Consider the following 23,981-nt stretch of genomic DNA (forward strand, 5'->3'; position numbering starts at 1 on the left):
TCAAAATTTCTGCTGAAAATTCAAGTATCTTATAGGAATTTCTTTGTTTATAATGACTTGCTTTTTCTTGTTGCTTTGCAGATTCTCTGTTTATCTTTAAGTTTTGCCATTTACTTGTATCTTGGTGTGGACCTCTTTGGGTCCATCTTGTTTAGGACTCTGTGCTTCCTGGACCTGAATGTATGTTTCTTTCCCCAAGTCAGGAAAGTTTTCACCTATTATTTCTTCAAACAGGTTCTCTACCCCTTTCTCTTTCTTCTCCTTCTGGAACCTTAATAATGCAAATGTTAGTATTCTTGATGTTGTCACAGAGGTTCCTTGAATTGTCGCTCATTTTTTAAAGTCCCCTTTTTTACCCTTTTAGCTTGGCTGATTTTCACTACTTTGTCTTCAAGATTGCTAATCTGGTGTGTGTGTGTGTGTGTGTGTGTGTGTGTGTGTGTGTGTGTGTGTGTGTGTTTTAAGAATCAAATGGGAGACATTTCTTTCCCTACATTTCAGTATTACGTTTCAATATGTAATGTAATAGATTTAATAAGGAACCTCTAGCATAACCACACTTACTGACATTCTTGATTCCAGTGATTTTCTTGAAATCACTGGCAAAGAATTTAAATGTTGACCAATTTGGAAACTACTTGGTATGCCAAGGTTATTAACATGCTGTTCTTTCCCACTAGTGTATTTTTCACTTCAGTTATTATATTCATCAGCTCTGATTGCTTCTTTTTTATATTTTCTAACTCTTTGTTGAAATTCTCACTGTGATCATCTGTTTCACCTTTTCTTCTCTCTAGTTCAGTGATCATCTTTATGATCATTATCTTGAACTCTTTCTCAGGTAGATTGCTTATCTCTATTTTGTTTAGTTCTTTTCTGAGATCCTATCTTGTTCCTTCATTTTAACATATTCTTCTGCCCTCTCACTTTTTTCTATTTTCTGTAAGTTTTTTTCTGTGTATTAAGCAGGTTGGTTATGTTGCCTGAGCTAGGACTAGTATATGTGCTGTGCTTTAAGTATTTTAATTGCAAATCTATGTGTCTGAGCATATATTTTCGTGCTCCTAAGTAAGAAAAAAACTTGAGTCAGCTGGACCACAGAGAGATGAGGCAATAGGATACATAGCTAATCATACAGGTTAGGGTAAGATTTCTGAGCAATTTTAAAAAGTGATTCATCATTAATGTATTAAAAAGTATGTCCTCACCATCTCTGTTATTCACAGAAGTGTATACTTCCTGATCCCTGGTACACACTGCTGTTCTTTATTGTTCTTAGGCTTTTTTCAAGATTAATCTCTTTAGTGGCATTACTGAGGTGTGCTTCTTTCGTGGATGTCTTGAAGAAATATGCTTTTTCCCATCAACCATCATTGTAATTAAAGATCCACTTAGGGGAAGATTGTTGTGGATTTGTGTTACTTATGATTATGTTACTTATGCTTCTTCCCATCAACCATCATTGTAATTAAAGATCCACTTAGGGGAAGATTGTTGTGGATTTGTGTTACTTATGCCTGTTCTTTTAGGAAAATAAATCAGCAAGGCCACAAATGTTGTAGCGAGTTCCTCTTGTGTGTCAGAATGTCTCTTCTAGAATAGATGGTAGAGGGTTAAAGTAATGAAAATTCTTGGTGGTGTCTACTAACTAGAATGAACTAGGAGAGAATCAAACAAGGGACAAAAAGTTCAGTCACTTAGTTGTGGTGACAGAATGCCCTAACTTTTAAGAAATAGAACAGAGGAAACTAGTAGGATATAATTCACATTAAGATATCACATTGAACACTAATAAGTATTGTTCACTAATAATGATCATCTACTGACACATTAAAAAAAGGCAAAAGATCTGTTCAGGGAACAGATTTATTGGTATCCTGTAAGAAGAACGAAGGTGTTCACCAGGTGCCAAGTGGGCTAGTTACAGAGAGCTGCAAGTAAAAGAGCCATACAAAATGGGAATCAGGTCAGATTATTGAGTAAACTAGACAACTACCAAAATCACATGGGGATGAGATCAGAATAACTCAAGCAAAAAAAGAAGCGACAGTGTATAAAGACATTTAGGTAATGGAAAATTTTGTCCTGATTATGAAACAGTAGATTAGGGACTATGGTGTTTTCTAACAGGACAAGAGATGAACAATGGCCTACGGCAAAAAAGGATGACATTTTGTGTGTTATTCCTTTTCTGTTTGTAGGGAAAAATGAGAATAACTTGACCCACTTGCTGCAACTAAGATCCAATGCTGCTGAATAAATAAAATAAAAATTAAAAAAAGACCTGTACAGAGTCTGGGATTTTATCCTGTTTACAAGTAAACAAGCTAGTCTTTTCACTGCTTCATGTGTCATGGTGGAAGACACAGAATTCCTGAGTTGGAGGCAAAGAATTTTTATTATTTCACAACACACTAAGCATCATAAGTTTCCTGGTGATTGGAACTGATTCCGCATCCCTAAACCCCTAATCCAAAAGAGGCAATGCAGGTAGACCTATTACATGAATGCTGTGTAAACAGTGGGATATCAAGAAACAGCAACCTTCTCATCACAAGGAAAAAGCATATATTTTCTCTTTCTTTAATATCTGTATCTTTAGTACCTATATGAGATGATAAAAGTTCACAGAACTATTGTGGTGAGCATTTCATAATGTATGTATGTCAAATCATTGTATTGTATACATGAAATTTATATACAGTGTGTGTGTGTGTGTGTGTTCAGTTGTGTCCAACTCTTTGCAACTCCATGGACTGTAGCCCGTCAGGCTCCTTTGTTCATGGGATTTTCTAGGAAAGGCTACTGGAGTGGGTTGCCATTTCCTCCTCCAGGAGATCTTCCCAACCCAGGTACTGAACTTGCATCTTTTGCGTCTTCTGCATTGACAGGCGGATTCTTTACCACTAGCACCACCTGGGAAACCCTCAAATACAATGCTGCATGTCAGTTATTCTGCTTCCCAGGTGGCACTAGTGGTAAAGAACCTGCCTACCAATTCAGGAGGCATAAGAGACACAGGTTCGATCCCTGGGTCCAAAAGATCCCCTGGAGAAGGGTGTGGCAACTCCCTCCGGTATTCTTGCCTGGAGAATCCCATGGACAGAGGAGCTTGGCTGGCTGCAGTCTATCATAAGGTCACAAAGAGTTGGACATGACTGAGGCAACTTGCATGCACGTACGTGTCAATTATATCTCAATGAAATAGGAAGGAAAAGGAACACTGAACTTGGGGATTCACTGTTTTTAATTTTTATTCATTGTTTCCATTGTTTTGCCAAAGCAAGCCAACTCTTTGTCAGGAGGAGGACATTATCCCTAAAGGTTGCTTGCTGCAAGTGCAACCTTGAGAAGTGATCCATGAGAAGAGTTGCCAGAATTTTGCATTCTTGGCATATTGAGCAAGAATTTGCAGGGATTCAAGAGGGAGGGGACATATGTATACTTATGACTGATTCATGTTGTTGTATGGCAGAAACCAGCACAACATTGTAAAGTATCTATCTTCCAAGTAAAAATTTAAAAAAAGAATGTGTAGGTATGCTAAGGTCTCATGGTAGGATGCTTCTTCCAAGAATATGTGGCAGAATTAGACCTTAAATATTACTGGACTTCCCTGGTGGCTCAGATGGTAAAGAATCTGCCTGCAGTATGGAAGACCCAGGTTTGATCCCTGAGTCAGAAAGATCCCCTGGAGAAAGGAGAGGCTACCCACTCCATTATTCTTGCCTGGAGAATTCCGTGGGCAGAGGAGCCTGGCAGGCTACAATCCACGTGGCCACAAAAAATCAAATGTGACTGAGCACATTGTGTCCAATTCTGCCAAATATGCTTGTCTTATTTTTCTGTTTTATCTAGGACATCTTGAACTAGTCCTCTTAGCTTATTTGATAAATCCAGTTATGATTATTATTTAGGCAGAGAACAGAAAACAAGGCCCAATTTAAGGAAACTTAACTGGTCTTATTCTCAGATTCTCTTCTAGTCTTCACTAGATACTGTCACTGCAAAGAGCCATCATAATGTTTTTATGAATGAAGTTCTTTGTCCCTATGGTCACAGTAGTAATTGCTATGAAAACTGGAGAGAATAATAGGAACTGTAAAGAGTATGGAATGAGTAATGTGACTAATGGTGGATATAAGGTGTGGCAGAAGAAAAAGGTTGTTTGTTGATACCTTTTAAAGTCAGCATTTTGCTTTTCATAAGGGAATAATTAAAATAGAACTTGAAGTTAGAACTTTAGGAGTATTAAATACAGGCTCCTATATTCATCTTGTAGATTAGAAAATTAAGAAATAAATTTGTTAAATAACTGCTCAAGATCAAGTTTCTAGTAAGAGAGTAGAGTGATGGGGAAAAAGTTAAGTTACTGTGATAATCACATGCCCAGTATTGGAATATTCCTCCCCCGTAACTAGAGCAGTTTATAGGAGTCAGTCAATCAACATTTGTTGAATTAATTTTATTATTGAATAAGATATATTCTCAGTTCTCAAATAATTCATTTGCTAGTGACCAATAAGAATTCAGTTTGATATCTTTTATTCTAAAATATTTTCCCAGTTGGCTCAGTGGTAAAGAACTCGCCTGCCAACACAGGAGACACAGGGGATGCGGATTCAATCCCTGGGTTGGCAAGATGCCCTGGAGAAAGAACAGCAACCCACTCCAGTATTCTTGCCTGGAGAATCCCATGGACAGAGGAGCCTGGCAGGCGACAGCCCATAGGGTTGCAAAGAGTCGGAGATGACTGAAGCGACTTGTCACATTCTAAAATCTTTTATAAACTGAATAGATTAATTCAAGTTTGGGAGGAAAGGGAAAGCTTTATAAATGTACTGATATTTGAGTTAGGTCTTTAAGAATTGCAAAGAAGTTGCTATGCAGAGACATAGAGATCTGATATTTTAAGGCAACTTGGTATATGAGATACAAGAGGAAAAGATAAGTTCAGAAAGAATGTCACAAAAGCCAACTGCTGAGAAATATAGTGTTTGTAGGGAGCAGAAAACACCACCCTGTTATATGCCAATTTGACCTAAGAATTGTTTTGTACTGAAGGCAATTAAAAGAAACAGATATTTGCCAAAAAGCATAGCTTTTAAAAGGTTTTCTCCCTCTCTTCTGCTCCAAGAAGGACAGAAGTTAATTATCAGAGGCAGCACCAAAGGATCCTACATAATAAAATTTACTTAATTAGCCTTTATCTTCCACTAGTTCTTGCACATATTTATATTCTGGCAGTTTACTGTACAAGAAACTCAAAGTCCTTTTTCTTTTTGTTAAGATGCTATATAAATTCAAGTTGCAACCACTCTTTGATTTACTCATCACTGAATATTCCCATGTATATGCATGATACAAAAGTTAATAAACTCGTTCGTTTTTATTTTGTTAATCTGTCTTGTCAAAAGGGTCCTAGTCAGGAGAATCTAGAAGGGTAGAGGAAAAAAGATTTTTCTTCTACTGGTTGTGAATAGGATCAAATGTGTCAGGTAAGATGAAGACTAAAAAGGATCCATTGTATTTGGAAATAAAAAGGTCATTGGTGCCTTCTGTCTAAGCAGTTTAAATAAAGTCTGAGAACAGAAACTAAAAAGCTGCTATATGCTGATGGAAAGATTCAGAACATGGATACATTTGTTAATGTCCCTTTATCTTAAAACTGAATAATTGACAGCTTGTATCATATTTTGTTTCAAACCTTTAACCTTCAAAAACTAGTTATAACAAATTACATTTATTTCTGTATGGCTCTCCATGGATTTTCCCCTTTCAGATCCCATCCTATTGGTCAATAGCCCACAAAGGATAAAAGATTCCATACCTCAATGCTCAGAAACTGGGCATATTCTCTAGTGAAACTGTCACTATTTTCCATCATGGCCCCACCTTGCCTACATTCATATCCACTGTAACATTTGAAAAAGTCCATCTCCATTAGCAAATTACTGTTTTAGATAGAACCCACATTGTTGTTGGCTTTTTAAATATTGCTGTGTAGTATTAGAATATCTTAAATATTTATGATGTAAGTTTTATGCATAATTGTTTTTCTTTAAGAAGCAGTTTCAAATATTAATATATCTAGCTGTTTGATTACAAACATTTAAAAAAGCCTGCAACTTTTAAAAAGCCTGCAAAGAATAACTTTTTGTTATTTCTTTGTGTTGGGATTAGATGAGTATGTTTAATGTTCTTACTTTTATTTAAAAAACTAAGAAAGAAGGTATTTCAAAATATGTAAAGTAATAAATATCAGATTTTAGTTTCAGTCTTATTTTCCCAGAAGGATGGTATATTTTATCTCTATATAACATCAAATTATAGTTTTTAAATGGAAGCTTATTGCTATGTAAATTTCAGACTCTACGTTATTAAAGTAGGTTAATTGGTTTGGGTTAAGACTATCTGAGAATTCCTGACCTGAGTATAAATTTAGGGATTTGGAGAGCTTATAATCTGAATTTTCAAAAAGGAATTGAGAAGGTGAATATATCTCTGAACTTTGAAGTGTAGTCAGCTTCCAATTATCTGCTTGTGCCAGAGACCATCCCCTCCTAGGTGGGAATTTCTCATACTGCTGGGAAGCTGCCATTGCCTATTTTGGGTAGAAAAGTGTTGCACCCATCTTTTTGGTTTTTAAAGTCACTCTCCCCACCCATACAGGTGGTATGATTGCATATCATCCATCTTTCAGATGCACTCCTCCTTGCCATTAGCAAGGATAATAAGCAGGTGAGTAGAGGTTAGGTAAATTCTGAGTGGCACTGGCATTCTAAAATTGGCTGTAGTATCTACAATTCAAATAGTGCTTATTCTTCATGTTGAAACTAAATTAAAATTATTTTAATAGCCAAATAAGATGGCCTGTGGTTATAGTCATTTACTTAAAATTAATGAGGCACTGATTTCAAACAGTAGCCTAGTGCTCATTTTCATTTAGTTGTTTTTATGTTTGTTTGTTTTGTTACTTGGAGTTTATTAAATTTAACAGTGCAGCTATAAATCAGGGAGAGAGCAGAACTTTGGGATAAATGGGGTAGCTCTCAGGAGACACAACCTTGTCTCAGGTATGACTTTATGGTGGAATGCAGAATTAGGTGAGTTCTTCTGAGAGAAGTGAAATCTAAACAGAGATTGAAAACAAGATATTCAGGCTGGAAAAGGAGTTGGGAATTGAGAAGGAAGAATGTCCAGGAGAGAAAATCATATTTGAAAGCATAGATGCTAAAGAAAGCATAATTTATTAGTGAAACTAGCTAAAAATAAACTGTCACCACAATTACCATCACTAACCAAAGGCCTCTGATGGGAAGATGAACCATGGCAAGAGGAGACTACAGAGTGATTTAAGGGTGTACTAGAGGGTCTTTGGGCTTCCCAGATGGGGCTAGTGGTAAAAGAAGTGAAGTGAAGTGTAGTGAAGTCGCTCAGTCGTGTCCGACTCTTTGCGACCCCATGGACTGTAGCCTACTAGGCTCCTCGGTCCATGGGATTTTCCAGGCAAGAGTACTGGAGTGGGGTGCCATTTCCTTCTCCAAGTGGTAAAAGAACCCACCTGCAAATGCAGGAGACATAAGAGATGTGGGTTCGATCCCTGGGTCTGGAAGATGCCCTGGAGGAGGACATGGCATCCCACTCCATTATTCTTGCCTGGAGAATCCCATGGGCAGAGTAGCCTGGTGGGCTATAGTCCATAGGGTTGCAAAGAGTCAGACACAACTGAAGCAACTTAGCACACTCACAAAGAGTTTTAGGCAAGGCAGTGATCAACCATATTTTACAAATATCATATCAACTTCATTTTTGCAAATATATCAACTTCATATTTTATAAATATCCATACCAATCTGGAACAGATTGATAGGGGGCAGAATTTGACACAGGCTCTCTGGTGAGAAGACTTTTGCAATAATCCAAGTAAGAGATAACGGTGGCTTGATTAGGGTGATTTGATGAGGAAGGGAAGAAAATGGATGAGCTATTTCTGAGATAATTAATAGTCCTTAGAGATAGGTTAGATAGGTGGAATAGGGGATAGGGAGTAATTGAAGTTGACTCTTCTTATGGGGCAACAGACAGGATGGTGAATCTTCCAAGGAGGATGGGGGATTTGTTTTTCTCCCCTTGACTCTCCTGAGGAGGATGGTATTTATCATTTTTATCCCCATGAATGGATGAAGTGAGACAGGAGAAGGGGAGTTTGGAAAGAAAGGAATGTTAACTTTGAGAAAGACAACTCATCAAGAAAATGTGGAACCAGAAAGTCAAAGCTGCTTACTACAATGGGCTGTTTTTATACTCCGTGGATATAGTTTCTTGTAAGAAACATTTATTTCTTATAATTTTTATAAATATTATTCCTCAGTGTTCTTCAGACAAATAGTGTTAGATCTGAAAGGAATCTTGGAAATGATAGTTTCTGCCAACTGGTGAGGAAATTGGAGCTCCAAGAGAAGACCACATGATACCTATAGAGTAAGAGAAGTGTTAGAATCCAAGTCTCCTAAAGACTACTTCATTACTCTTTCCATAGTACCTAGCCAGCTCTCCATTGATTATTGCATGCTATTAAAACAAATCATTGAAGTTGAAGACTTTATGGAAGAAAAACATCACTATTACAGAAGAAAGGAAAATTGCATAAATAAATGACATTCTTTACTTAACACTTTTTTGCTAGTACAGAATTCTGTTTAAGATAACCAGGGTTACAGAAATTCAGTCCCTTCTCAGTATTGCGAAGGATTAAAACTCAGGTGATCTGGACTTAGGCTTGGCTTTATTTGTAACAAATAGATGAACTCATTCCACTTCTATAGATCTCTATTTCTGTATCTCAGTAAATGAGATTTCTTTAAAATCCTTTCTATTTTCTGTATCATTTTATATTTTCTATTACTGGTTGTCTTTACTTTCTTCCTAAAATTGCTTATTTTTCTCCATGGCAAATAGGAACCTCTTAAAAACCCAAGTAGAGTAAATTAGTGACATGTATGTCCTGATGGTCCTGTTTATGGAGTGAATAAAACAGGGCCAGATTTTGCTTTGTTCTGTTAGTAACATATCTCCATGTTTAGTTTTCTTCTTTGACAAATAGGCCATGAAATCAGGATGCTAATGTATAAGAGGAAGGTCCTAGAATCTGAAGTATGAGAGTTGGGTGTAGGTCAAGTATAATGCTGTGATGTAAATGATGATTCAGTAGTTTTGGAGAGAAAATATTTAGAACTTTTTTGTGTTTTAATTTTTAAATTCTTTCTTTTCAAAATTCTGCTTTTGTGTATATCATATGACAAATCAATATGGTACATGCATATATTTATAAGTGAATATACAATGTGGGATTATATATTCTGGGGTTATGCTTAAATATGTTAAGCTAACAGAAGGTTATGGTCAAATAAGTTTTGGAACCATTAGTGAAGAGTTTGCAAAAAATGGTGAGTCACAGGTATCAAAATAAATGCTATGTTCTTAATTTCTCATTTTTGGATATTATCCTCTCTGGAAATAAAGAAAAGAAGTCTAAAACAAAGATAACAAATAGCATTTTGGTAGTTGAACTTACTTAACTGAGTCTTTACTTCTTACAGAGTTGAGAAAAGATATTCTCTCATAAAAGTATTTAATTTTAAGATTAATTTTACTCTTAGCCATGATTTTTTTGGATTAAGTAACTCATATTGAAATTAGCTCAGTATTATTTAACTTAAACTTTTCAGCTCAAGTTGTAAATACTAGATTGCATTTGTGATTTAAAAAGATTTGGCTAGGATTTTCGAAATCCTACTTCTTCAGTTTTTTTTCCATTTATTGTATCTTATTTTATTTCTTCCTGTTTTTTCCCTCACAGAATAAGACCACAGCTTGCCAAAGAAAGGATTGAAGGATGCCATATTTGTACATCTGTAACACCTGGAGAACCTCAAGTCTTCCTAGGCAAGGATAAAGCTTTCACTTTTGATTATGTGTTTGACATTGACTCCCAGCAAGAGCAGATCTATACTCAGTGTATAGAAAAACTAATTGATGGCTGTTTTGAAGGATATAATGCTACAGTTTTTGCTTATGGACAAGTAAGTATCAAATTATTTTCATAGAAACTGTAACTTTTCAGAAGTGTTGGTTCAATTTCACTTTCATTTTTGTTGCTTGAGGTTATGTTATTAAGATCAAGCATCCATTTTTCTCCATTTCTTTTATTCAGACTGGAGCTGGCAAAACATACACAATGGGAACAGGATTTGATGTTAACATCATTGAGGAAGAACAGGGTATTATTTCTCGTGCTGTTAAACATCTTTTCAAGAGTATTGAAGAAAAAAAACACACTTCTATTAAAAATGGACTTCCTCCTCCAGATTTTAAAGTGAATGCCCAGTTCTTAGAGGTAATGGTTTAACTGTGTCATTAGTTTCCTTTAAGTCTTGTACTTAAGACCGTAGCCCTATGACTTGATAGTCCAGCTTCCATTTTAGTGCTTGGCATATGGTGTTGAATAAATGTTGTTTGAGTAAATTAACATAGGCACTCATAACAAGAGATAATAGGTAATAAGTATTCCTTACTTATTGGCATTTAAGATTATAGATATTTGACCAGCATCCATAGAGTAAAACAATTAATATTGTTTATTTCAGGTTTTTTTTCTTTTCTGAGAATTATTTTTGTAATGTAGTTAGGTTCACAAAGTGCTGGGAATTCAGTAACTAAGACCAAAAAGGAGGGAGAGAATATGAGGAATAATACAATACTAGCCAGCACTAGTCTGGCTGCAGAAGCTGGTATTACTACAAGGATATACAGGTACTTTAATGCAGTATCTAAAGATTAGGGCAGGTTTGGATTAATTTAGGGCAGTCTCGGCTGGTAGGAAGGTCATGCTAGTAAGAAGACATTTAAGATTTTAGCAGTATTGCAATTGGGTGGACAGTACCATTATAATTCTGTATGCTTGGTCCAATGAGCATTCTAGTCTATTTGTAGTCTAGATCACCTAAGCAAATCACTTTGATAATTGATGAAACATTTTATTCAGCATTATAGCACAAAATAGAAAACAATTCAAATTAACATCAGTTATCTTCCTGCTAGTTTTAATGGACATTCCAATTTAATAAAAACCAAGAAGAATATAATTATGTGTTTCTACCAAAAGAAAGGTAACTAATGATGGAAAAAGAAAAGAAACTGTTCTTTTATCTTCCCTTTCACCCTGTAAGTGTTACTAGGCATTATGACTCTAAGCATATTGATAGAAAAATTGGTGTATGCGTCCTCTTATAAGGTGGTAGCACAATCTCATCAGAGTCTATTGATATATTGCTCATCTTGCAAAAATACTAAGTATTAATTTTTAGATATACTAAGAAGGGCTGTAGGGCCAAAGAAAATATACTTTTAGTTCAAACACTAAAAATTCTTAAAACCTTCCCTAAACTTTCAAGCTTAGGATTTGTCTACATTTGATACATATTTTTCTATAATTTACCTGTATTTATAAACATTTATCTCTTGCAGAGGGTTAGTGGGTCATTTTAGCTAGTCCTTAACTCATTAGTCATGATTAAGTCTTTTACTCTTCTTACCCTTGTAAAGAAATCTGGCATTTATTTTTATTTGTGGTTATTTTTATGTGTTATTTTGAATAAATATGTCATATAGAAGAACTTTTAAGGTATGTTTCAAAGATAACATGCAATATGTGTTATTACAGCCATGAGGTGATTTTGACTAACGTTAAACTTACTTCTTTTAATAGCTATATAATGAAGAGGTTCTTGACTTATTTGATACTACTCGTGATATTGATGCAAAAACTAAAAAATCAAATATAAGGATTCATGAAGATTCAGCTGGAGGAATTTATACTGTGGGCGTCACAACACGTACAGTGAATACAGAATCCGAGGTGACATTTATGTTATAGTTAAAATAGAGCGTGTTTGGGAAATTCCTTGGTGGTGCAAGGGTTAGGGCTCTGTACTCCCAATACAGAAGGCATGGGTTCCATCCCTGCAAGCTTTGAGGCATGGTCAAAGGAAAAAATAGAGCAGATTTGGCTTTATTTAATAGCTTTGCTGCTTGCAATATGAAATTTGTATCCTAAAGAGTAGCAATGAGGTAAAATTTTATATTCTTCATCATTTTTTCCAGGATTTTATTATTAAAAATGTCATAATTATGATAAAGTCAGTGCATTTATCATACCATCTAAAGAGTGTAAAGCCTTGTAGGTATAGTTTTCTTTCACACCTAGAAAAAGAGGATTAGATAATTTAAAGTGAAGGATGAGACCACAGCCCTTTGCGCTTTTTGCTATAACACGTGGAGGCTGTGGGTCTTCCCTGGGGGCTCAGTGGTAAAGAATCTGCCTGCAATGCAAGAGACGCAGATTCAGTCCCTGGGTCGGGAAGATCCCCTGGAGAAGGAAATGGCAACCTGCTCCAGTATTCTTGTTTGGGAAATTCCATGGACAGAGGAGCAGCCTGGCAGGTTACAGTTCATGGTTGCAATAGAGTCAGACATGACAGTGACTGAACAGCAGCATCATGCAGTCCTGTATGTGGCTCCTAAAGAGAGACTGTTGAGAAGACTCACCCTGGGGACTTCTGTGGCAGTCCAGTGCTTTGGATTCAGTCCTTTTAGTACCTGGGCCCTGAGTTCAATTCCCGGTGGGGGACAAAGATCTGCAAGTCACATGGAGTGGCCAAAAAAAAAGTTACCAATAAGAAAATACAGAAGAGCCTGAGAAATTCCAGTTAGTGCTTAGTTTGTTCCAAAGTGTTGTACTGTAATAGTTTTGAAATAGAAGCTGCGGACATCAGCAAATGGCAAACAATGGAATCTCAGTATTTTCTCCTATTTACCAAAACAAACACTGTTATACTTTCTGGTCAAAAAGTGCCTGCAAATAAAATAATAAGACAATCTACCTCTTGTACATCTTTTAATACGATGAATTTTTACCAGTAGCTCAGACTTACGATTGTGTAGATTTAGTTTAAGTATTGTTCAAGTAAAACCCCTCTTTCTTTCCCTTTTCTAGATGATGCAGTGTTTGAAGCTGGGTGCTTTATCTCGGACAACTGCTAGTACCCAAATGAATGTTCAGAGCTCTCGTTCACATGCCATTTTTACCATTCACTTGTGTCAAACCAGAATATGTCCTCAAATAGATGCTGTGAGTTAGTTCTAATGTCTTAAACTTTCAGATTTAATTTCTGTAAAATCACATGAGTATCAAAGAGAATATTTGTGTCAAATTTAGTTTGTTTAATCATTCCTTTTCCTAATGAGATGTCCCTGGATTTATTTAAGCTGAAGCTGGCCAGCCATATGAAATTTTGAAATTTTAAAAATTGACTATATGTCTCTAGTAGCCAGAAAGTATGGTGATGGTTTAATTACTTGAAACCCTTTGCTTTTGAGGGCTGTATGCTGAAAATTTCTCTTCAATATAAGCAAAGCCTTAGTTGATAGCTTTCTTTGATCTAACTTTGTCTAAGGTTCTAGTTGCAACAGGCATTTTATGCTTTTATTTATTTGACTACAGGCCTATACTTGTCTATGTGAAAAATGAAGGCAAGATGGGGTTGAAGGATAGATATTTAGTGTCACATTAATAAGGTATTTTCAATTATTTTCCTCAATTACAGGAAAGTGCAACTGATAATAAAGTGATTTCTGAATCATCACAGATGAATGAATTTGAAACTCTGACTGCAAAGTTCCATTTTGTTGATCTGGCAGGTTCAGAAAGACTGAAGCGTACTGGAGCTACAGGCGAGAGAGCAAAAGAAGGCATTTCCATCAACTGTGGACTAGTAAGACTAAGACTTTGTGCTGGGAATATATCAGGGTTATTTTATTATCCTTTTCCATTTTATAATATATAATACCCAAGTGGAAATCCTTCATACACTGAGCTGAGAAATGAAAATTGCTGTAAACTTATGAGTAATGCATTGAATTTTGATGTCAGGCTGTCAACTTTTTTCTCCTTTTCACATTGTAAGTTTTCTTCAAGTGTAAAAAATTAGTTGGATTAAGTTTTATGATGTGTGCATAAGATATGTATATATATATATATATATATATATATAATAGAAATGATTTTAAAATTCTTCTCAAATTTAAAAATATACTCTTAATATTAAATATTATATGGGATGACCTTTAAAGTAGTTTTATGCCAGCATTTTTATGACCGACTTTATTTTGGAAATTATAATAACATGTTATTTAATAATGATTATTTCAAAATGATAACTTTTCTCATTTTAGGTATTAACTTTAATACCCTGCCATCTAGTGGTGTTTTTGATTGATTGGAAAGCATCTTGTGTTGGAGTTAGCCTAAAGTTCCTATTATCTGAAAGAAAATGTTCTGAACCAAATTTTTATGTAATAAATCTTTTTTTCTTACTGATTTCATTATAAAAGTGGTTCTTTGTTCCTGCTTAAAAGTAATGGCATTGTAAATTTCTGTGATGCTGACCGCATCAGGACAGGTGTCTTCTGCTTTGCCTTTCTCCCTTTCTTCCTAGAGCAGGGGATCTAAGCATATGGTCCTTATTTTGGTCATTGCCCACTATTTCCTGTTACATGATTATAACCATTCTGTGGGGGAATTATCAACTGAGACTGATTAGAAAGAGCCAGTCTTCCCAACCATGAATCCTGATGCTCCCACTATATGGTTGATTATTGTGGTCAGAGGAATGAGTGAGCAGGATCCTGGACTTTGTGTATTGTTTTGAATTTCTTGACACATAAAATCGTGGTATGGTATTTACATTTTGCTGTTTGGAAAAGACAAGAGCCATTGCTCAGTTTTCCGTGTTCAGGCTATTGAGACATGTTCAGACGTGTGGTAGAGGTTCAGTGTGACCAGTGGCTAAAATTGCAGACTCTAGAAAAGGGGGACTAAGACACAGTGTGATGCTGATGCCCTCTCTGCAGCATCCATTGGCTCTAACAAAAACATAGTTATAGGCGAGTATGGCAAGCATTTAGGAAAAATACTTATGCTGTAGGTGCTAGTTCAGTGACTAGGAAAAGTAGAAGTGGGTAGCAGGAGGAGGGACTGAAGAGTTCTACAATTTGACTTAATTTCTTAAATATTGGATGCTTATTACATAGATTCATTGAATTTCTAAGTGCTGCTGGACTTAATAATACTTTATTCAGAGATACCATACTGATGTATTTATTGTGGTTAAAAGAAATTTTTGTTTTCATTTAAGGAAGCTATAGTACAAGAAAGTTCCATGAAATTGTTAAACTAGCAATTTATTTCTTCATTGAGCTGAGGAGAATTTGCAACATGAATTGGCAGTTTTGTGAGAGGTACCTCATGATGCTCTGATAATTCTAAGAATGGTTTAGAAGTCATCAATCTTACAACATTCCAATTTCTAAAGAAAACCTCTTCATAGATGTTTTAGTATTTGTGAGTTATGGATATTTATATTGCACTAAATTTTGGTTGGTGTCAGTTTTTTAGTAGTTATATAGAAAGCTTCAAGTTTACTTCATATTTCAAAATACAAATGTAAAGTAAAACCAAACAGAAGTGGTCTCAATTCTGCCATGTCTTTGTATTATTTTCAATAAGAATTATTTAAAAATGTTATAATTAGTACATTTTTATCATTTTCCTCTCTCTCTTTCTACCTTTTAGTTGGCACTTGGCAATGTAATAAGTGCATTGGGAGATAAGAGCAAGAGGGCCACTCATGTTCCCTATAGAGATTCTAAGCTGACAAGACTACTACAGGACTCTCTTGGGGGCAATAGGTATGCAGAAGTGTTTATCCTCCAAACTCGTGGATTTCAGTTATTCATTATTTTTAAAATGTTTGAAAAGTGATTTATAAGAATTGTTTATTATAAAATAAATTAATGAGGAACGAGTAGTTATTAAGTGCCTCAAGTGCATGAGTGCTTTTGCATGTCATTTCACATATTTCTTGTAACATCTCTTGAGGTAGGTATTGTTATTCCTATTTTATAGATAAGAAAATTCAAATTCAGAGAGATTAAGTAATTTATTCAGTCACTTGGCATATGAAATCCTTGGCATACGTTCTCTCTACTATACAGAGTTTCAGTTTTGAGTGCTTGGCACACACTTGATGCCTGGTAAAATTTTGTTGAAAAATGCTATCTTCTATGTAATTAAAAAAAATAATTTAAATAGTATTAATTTTTAAAAAATTATTTATTTATTTCACTTTACAGCATTGTACTGGTTTTGCCATACATTGACTTGAATCCGCCGTGGGTGTACATGTGTTCCCCATCCTGAACCTCCCTCCCAACTCCCTCCTCCCTCCCTCCCCATCCCATCCCTCTGGCTAAATATTATTAATTTTTTTACAATTTTCCTAAAAATTAAACATTTTTTTAAATTTTAGAAAACTTTAAAAATATTAATTGAATGAAATATAGGGTGTTTGCTGGTTATTAACTTTGCCAGAATCACTGATATTCCCCCTCTTCTGTACTTTGCATCATCCTGATATGTTTCATTAGCTAAATTTATTCTTTTGGTAATGCATTCCTCTTTATAAACATCAGCATGTTGGCTTTAAAAGTGAAAACACTTTTGGCATTTAAATTCAGTCTTCGCATAGTTCAACATTACATACAAACTGATGCTGTAAAACAATCCAGTAATTAAACTTGCCAGTTTTCTCTTTGAACAACTATTATTCAAAGAATTTTGATAATGTTGAATTTATTTGGGCTGAGGTTGGATGGATTTGGAAATAATGTTTTGTTTATAGAATTTAACAGTATCATTTATATATTGCTTCTTTTGTAATATTGGCATTGTCTTGACTCATCCCTCTTCTAGCATATCCTTTTTATTGCTTCCATTTGTCCATATTTCTTCTGTTCTATACTTTCATTCGACTTTAAATATCAATCTGAATCTTATTGTAACTGCACAAAAATTTTTGTTTTTTAAACCAACTATAAATTATTAAAGTTTGCTAAGTTGTAGCCTTTTCCAATATTTATTTCTTTACTTTATAGTATATCTTTGTTTTGTAACAAAGAAGAGATACTAAATCTCTTCCCCTTACCAGTGTCAATACTTTTGAATACTTCAGTACTTCTGAGAGTTTGCTTGCCCTGTAATAATCTAAGATATTTGCACTATGGATTTTGAATTCCTCTTGAGGTTTATCCAAGCGACAGCTAAAGAATCTCAGATGTTCCTCACCCATTACCCAAGTCGGTGGTAACTCCTTTCTTCTAATCCCATTCTCCTCTGTTCATGGAATTCTCCAGGCAAGAATACTGGAGTGGGTAGCCATTCCCTTCTCTAGGGGATCTTCCCGACCCAGGGATTGAATCCAGGTCTCCTGTATTACAGGCAGATTCTTTACAATCTGACCATCAGGGAAGCCCAGTCCCATTTTCAGTCACACTCGTAAAATTATGAGATTAGTCTCCTCTTTCAAAAGCATTGTACTTCGTATAAGCATTGGAAAACAAAATGCCTTTATTTTGTGATGTTTATAAAAATTATTCTTAAAGAAAAATTAGATCAAAGATAATTTGTGGAAACAAATTGCATATATTTATATGAACAATTTGGTGCCTTTTAAAAAAAAACCAACCTGGCTTTTATATGTTTATAATGTTTCTGGGAAGACCCAGAGGGATCGGGTAGAGAGGGAGGTGGGAGGGTGGATCGGGATGGGGAATACATGTAAATCCATGGCTGATCCATGTCAATGTATGACAAAAACCACTACAATATTGTAAAGTAATTAGCCTCCAACTAATAAAAATAAATGAAAAAAATAAAATAAAATAAAAGTAATGCAAAAAAAAAAAGAATTTTATAGCAAAAAGTCTGAAAAATATAAAATATGAATAAAAATTAATCATGTTTCTACTACCTGTAGGTAACTATTGATAATATTGTGATACATTTCCTCCCTTATGAATAATATAATATGATATAGTAACATATAAGATAAATAACTTTGTTTATGCCGTACTGCATGGCTTACGGGATCTCAGTTCCCTGACAAAGGATTGAACCCGGGCCACATCAATGAAAGCACTGAATCCTAACCATTAGACCACCAGGGAACTTCCTAATACTGGGTTGCCAAAAGGTTTGTTAATTTTTCCATAAGACGGCTCTAGAAGTGCTTGGTTGTCTTTACTTCATTCGAAATAATTTTGTTAGACTGTTATCATCATAGCTGTCATATTAGCAGCATTAAAAAAAACTTATCAAAATTAGTGAATTTTTATGTAGTCATTTTAATATTGAAGATGGAAGGAAAAAAGCAACATTATTAGCATATTATGCTTTATTATTTCAAGAAAGGTAAATATGCACCTGAAATGCAAAAAAACAATTTGTTTCAGTGTATGGAAAAGGTACTGAAACCGATTGAATGTGTCGAAAATGACTTGATAAGTTTTGTGCTGGAGATTTCTCTCAGGACAATGCTCTATGGTCAGGTAGACTAGTTGAAGTTGATAGTGGTCAAATCAAGATATTAATTGAGAAAGATCCATGTTATACCATGCAGCAGATAGCTGACACACTCACAATATCAAAATCGAGCACTGAAAATCATTTGTACCATCTTGGTCATGTTAATTGCTTTGATGTTTGAGTTCCACGTAAGTTATATGAAAAAACCTTCTTAACCACATTTCTGCATACAATTCTCTACTTAAACATAATCAAAATGTTGTTTTTAAAACAAGTTGTAATGGGCAGTGAAAAGTAGATACTGTAAAATGATGTGAAATGGAAGAGACCATGAGGCAAGTGAAATGAACCACCACTAACCACACCAAAGGCCAGTCTTCATTCAAAGAAGGTGATGTTGTGTATATAATGGGATTGGAAGGGAGTCCTTTTTATGAGCTCCTCTGGGAGACCAAGTGATTAATATCAACCAGCACTGCTCCCAACTGAAAGCAGCACTCAAAGAAAAGCATCTGGAATTAGACAACAGAAAATACATAATCTTCCACCAGGATAATGCAAGACCATATGTTTCCATGATGACCAGGCAAAAACTATTTTTGCTTGTCTAGGAAGTTCTGGTTCATCCACTGTATTCACCGTATATTGAATCTTCAGATTTCCATTTATTTCAATCTTTACAAAATTATTTTAATGCAGAAAATTTCAGTTCCCTAGAAGGACTATACAAAGCACCTGGAACAGTTCTTGGCTCAAGAAGACTAAACGTTTTGGGAAGGTGGAATTATGAAGTTGCATGAAAAGTAGCAGAAGGTAGTGGAACAAAATGATGAATATAAAGTTCTTGGTGAAAATGAAAAATGTGTCTTTTAATTTTTACTTAAAAACCAAAGGAACTTTCTGGCCAACCCAATATATTTAAGTTATATGACTTCCTTTAAGACAGTTATGATTTTATATAAAAATAAGCCACTTTCATTTTAAAAACATTTTTCGTAAAGCTGTTCTCGGAATTTGTGTGTTTTGGGTTTTATTTAATATGTGACCTTTTTCCTATGTGATAGACGTTAGCTCCTCTCATTCCTAATTTCACCATTCTTAAGCACTTAAACCCAGTACTTTTTGTAAAGGAGAGTTCTCTACTTTTCCCACTTCCCAGTTGTGGTGGACTGATATTGTACATGACTGTATTCAGCTTATCCCATTATGTGAGTTTGAAAACACTTGAACTGCTGTATACGCTATTCAATAAAATGAGTTCATTGATTACAGCAAGTTCAAGTGTTGTAAAAGTTTCTAAAATGCTTACTCTCAATTTCTATACTTGTCATGAATTTCCCAGACTGGCACTGGACCGGAGACTACACTTTGAGTAGTACTGACCTCTAATTAGTATCTGTAACCATCACTCTCATTGGATACCTTATCTTCTTCATCAACAGAGGTGCATCAATTATCTTCTCACTTCAAATAAATAAATATACACATGATATACGAACAATTATTAGGGACCTAATATGTTCCAAACAAATAACGATGACCTAATATGTTCCAAATAAATGGGCAAATACTTGGGGAAACAATGGAAACAGTGACAGACTATTATTGGCGGGGGGGCTCTAAAATCACTGCAGATGGTGACCGCAGCCATGAAATTAAAAGACACTTGCTCCTTGAAAGAAAAGCTATGACCAACTTAGACAGCATATTAAAAAGCAGAGACATTACTTTGCCAACAAAGGTCCTAGTCTAGTCAAAGCTATGGTTTTTCCAGTAGTCATGTATGGATGTGAGAGTTGGACTATAAAGAAAGCTGAGCACCAAAGAATTGATGCTTTTGAACTATGGTGTTGGAAAAGACTCTTGAGAGTCCCTTGGACTGCAAAGAGATCAAACCAGTCATTCCTCAAGGAAATCAGTCCTGAATATTCGCTGGAAGGACTGATGCTGAAGCTGAAACTCCAATGCTTTGGCCACCTGATGCAAAGAACTGACTCGTTTGAAAAGACCCTGATGCTGGGAAAGATTGAAGGCGGGAGAAGAAGGGGACAACAGAGGATGAGAGGGCTGGATGGCATCACCGACTTGATGGACATGAGTAAGCTCTGGGAGTTGGTGATGGACAGGGAGGCCTGGCATCCTATAGTCCATGGGGTCTCAACTGAGCGACTGAACTGAACTGATTATGTTCCAAATATCTTGTTGTATGAAGTAATCTGATGAATAAAAAATATTTGATGATCCTTTTCCTCTCGGAGTTTAGTACCTAAGAGTTTGGATCTATAAAATTTTAATATAGTAATAATCATTATCCATAAAGGAGAGATATGCAGAGGGTATGAGAAAGCAGAGAAAAAAGTATAGCCAAGCTTAGGGTTTGATTCTTAGGCTAGAAGAGATCTAAGTTCAATCTTGAATAATAGTAAAACTAAGGGTAAGTAAGGATGACCAAGACTTCACAAAGGAATAAAGATAGATGGAATGGAACCCTTTTTAAAAGGGTAACTATGAAGGGGTCTCTGCTAAGTGAAATAAGAGACAAATAGTGTATGATATCACTTATATGTGTAATCTAAAAACTACAACAAATTGGTGAATATAACAAAAAAGAAACAGACTTATAGTTACAGAGAACAAACTTGTGGTTACCAATTGTGTGTAGGAGGAGGCAGTAAAAAGATGGGGGAGTGGGAGGTATAAACTGTTGGGTATAAGATAGGCTCAAGGATGTAGTAACTGTAAATGGAAAGGAACCTTTAAAAATTGTGTAAACACTTTTACAAATTAGGAAAAAACAATGAGACATTACTACATATTCTCTAAAATGAGTAAAAATAAAGCTTGAAAAAAAATAAAAGGGGTACTATGAATGCTTTGTTGAAATTTTCGGGAGAAGGCAGCAATGGAACAGGAGGGTAGAAGGCCATAGATTAGAATTGATAGGTGTAAATTGCAGACCAGCCTGGGTAAATTACATCCTTAATTGTTAGTATATAAGTGCCTATTGGCACTGACATCAGTGGTAGCAGAAGGCGATGGCACCCCACTCCGGTATTCTTGCCTGGAAAATCCCAGGGACGGCGGAGCCTGCTGGGCTGCCGTCTATGGGGTCGCACAGAGTCGGACACGACTGAGGCGACTTAGCAGCAGCAGCAAGTGCCTGTTAGAATTTCCACGTCTGATTCATTGACAGAAATTTCTTAGGCATAATAAGGATTTTATTATCTTATTCTTTGGTTGATAAAGCAATTCATCATGACTGTAAAATAATGTTTCACATTTTTCCTGTGTAATCTAACTAGAAATTCCGGAATTTTGACCACTCAATCACAAATGATATTTCATATTGTGAAACATATGAGTATGCTAAGTACTTTTCTTCAGCAGGTGACAGAATTTTGTGTGAAATATTTTGCTAAGAAAAAGATCAGGATGCAAGTGATTAAAAAAAAAGAAAACATTTCAATCCTGAAATATTAAGCAGACAATGAAAGCAATGGGTTTTGAATTTCAACATTTCATAGGCAGATTAAATTTTAGAATTATTCTGTGTATATTGCTTCAAAAATTTTTTGTAAAGAGATGAGAAATAAATGTATGCACTTTTGCTTTCTCAAGGTATTAGGTGTCAAAAAGGGACAATATAAAAAAATCTTTTTCCTTAAGGTAGCATTGAGGCTTTAAAAATTGCTTTTATTTTTATGTTTGGTAATATCAATCTTTTGGTATCTTGAAGAGTAGATATTATTCAAAAGACAGGTATTTAAAATGATTATTTTGGCATTTTATTTGCTTTTATCTGTAAACCTAATTATTTTTTTGTAACTTTCAGCCAAACAATCATGATAGCATGTGTCAGCCCTTCAGACAGAGATTTTATGGAAACTTTAAATACCCTGAAATATGCCAATCGAGCTAGAAATATCAAGAACAAAGTGATGGTCAATCAAGACAGAGCTAGTCAGCAGATCAATGCACTCCGTAGTGAGATCACACGACTTCAGATGGAACTTATGGAGTATAAAACAGTAAGTTAATGACTTTGATTTTGCATTTTGTGTACAGAGTGATACCTTTTTGTGATGGCTTTCACATATGTCTCTGGAGTCTCTTGTCATAATGGTGGCATCTTTCCTTTTAGGGGTGGAATTCTATAGTTTTCTTTGTGGGTAGCCTTTAATAATGTTCAGTCTAACAACTTCATCAGCCTCTTGTTTCAAAAGACTACTTTCTCAATCAACTTGTTTAGTGACAAATGCTCAATGAAGTGACGTAGTAGAGGGAAAAGGAACTCTTCTGCCTTTGAGGCTATTAAAGCAAAAGGGCTTTTGGTTGTAGAATTCCACAGTCCTGAGTATCCTTTAACAAAACTCTTGTGTAGTTAGAACACCTCAACCAACAAGGAAATAACTTTTCTTTTCTAGGGCAAAAGAATAATTGATGAAGAGGGTGTGGAAAGCATTAATGACATGTTTCATGAGAATGCTATGCTACAGACTGAAAATAACAACCTGCGTGTAAGAATTAAAGCCATGCAGGAGACGGTCGATGCGCTGAGGACCAGAATCACACAGCTTGTTAGTGATCAGGCCAACCAAGTTCTTGTCAGAGCAGGTATGTGTGTAGGCTGTGGAATGGTGAAGGATTACTTTTGGAGGGCAGGAAATATTCTTCATGTTTTTTTAATTTCATGGAATAGTTGAAGTAAAAATGTCAGTTTCTGTGATTTTTAAGTTAATGTTTAATTTGTAAATAATACGTTCTTATAGAAATCAAATGTGTCTTTGCTTCATCATATTATCTTTCTGCTCATGGAATTAAGGGCAGGAAATTTGCTGTTTAAATTATGTTTCAAAGCATTATTGTTTGTTTCCATAACCTTGTTTTTCTTTTACTCTTTTCTGTTGAATGTTAAAGAAAATTCTTTTTTTTTTTAAATTAACTTTTATTGAAGCATACAGTTGATTTACAATGTTGTGTTGGTTTCTGCTATCCAGCAAAGTGAATGTTACACATATACATATATTCCCTCATTTTTAGATTTTTTTCCTGTATAGGTCATTACGGAGACCTGAATAGAGTTCCTTGTGCTCTACAGTAGGTTCTTATTATCTATTTTTAAATATAGCAGTGTATATATATATATATATGTCAATGTCCATCTCCCAGTTTATTCTTTCCCCCTTTCCTTATTTTTTCTTGCAGGTGAAGGGAATGAGGAGATTAGTAATATGATTCATAATTACATTAAAGAAATTGAAGATCTCAGGTATAATTTATATTCTGCAATATATAATGCACATGTTTGGGTTTTGCAGTGAGGTATTATTGCTACTATTTATTTGTTGGGCTTATTTTGTATAGGGCTTCCCAGGTGGTGCTGGTAATAACCCGCCCGCCACTGCAAGAGACGTGAGAAGTGGGTTTGATCCCTGGATCGGGAAGATCCTTTGGAGGAGGGCACGGCAACCCACTCCGGTATTCTTGCCTGGGGAAA

The 23,981-nt window shown here is 35.3% G+C and overlaps 1 protein-coding gene across 3 annotated transcripts in view; it reads left to right on the top strand.

The window, feature by feature from the left end:
* Positions 1-23,981, top strand: part of KIF21A (kinesin family member 21A) — a 175,153-nt gene that overhangs the window by 86,597 nt on the left and 64,575 nt on the right. For all 3 annotated transcript variants that reach the window (XM_061129892.1, XM_061129910.1, XM_061129901.1), the window contains 9 exons: positions 9,863-10,085; positions 10,217-10,399; positions 11,771-11,920; positions 13,058-13,192; positions 13,668-13,835; positions 15,695-15,810; positions 22,317-22,512; positions 22,909-23,098; positions 23,690-23,753. In XM_061129892.1, the coding sequence (XP_060985875.1) occupies positions 9,863-10,085; positions 10,217-10,399; positions 11,771-11,920; positions 13,058-13,192; positions 13,668-13,835; positions 15,695-15,810; positions 22,317-22,512; positions 22,909-23,098; positions 23,690-23,753 (1,425 nt within the window). The remainder of the gene's footprint in view (positions 1-9,862; positions 10,086-10,216; positions 10,400-11,770; positions 11,921-13,057; positions 13,193-13,667; positions 13,836-15,694; positions 15,811-22,316; positions 22,513-22,908; positions 23,099-23,689; positions 23,754-23,981) is intronic.

Source organism: Dama dama, chromosome 3 (assembly GCF_033118175.1).
Source record: "Dama dama isolate Ldn47 chromosome 3, ASM3311817v1, whole genome shotgun sequence".
NCBI lineage: Eukaryota > Metazoa > Chordata > Mammalia > Artiodactyla > Cervidae > Dama > Dama dama.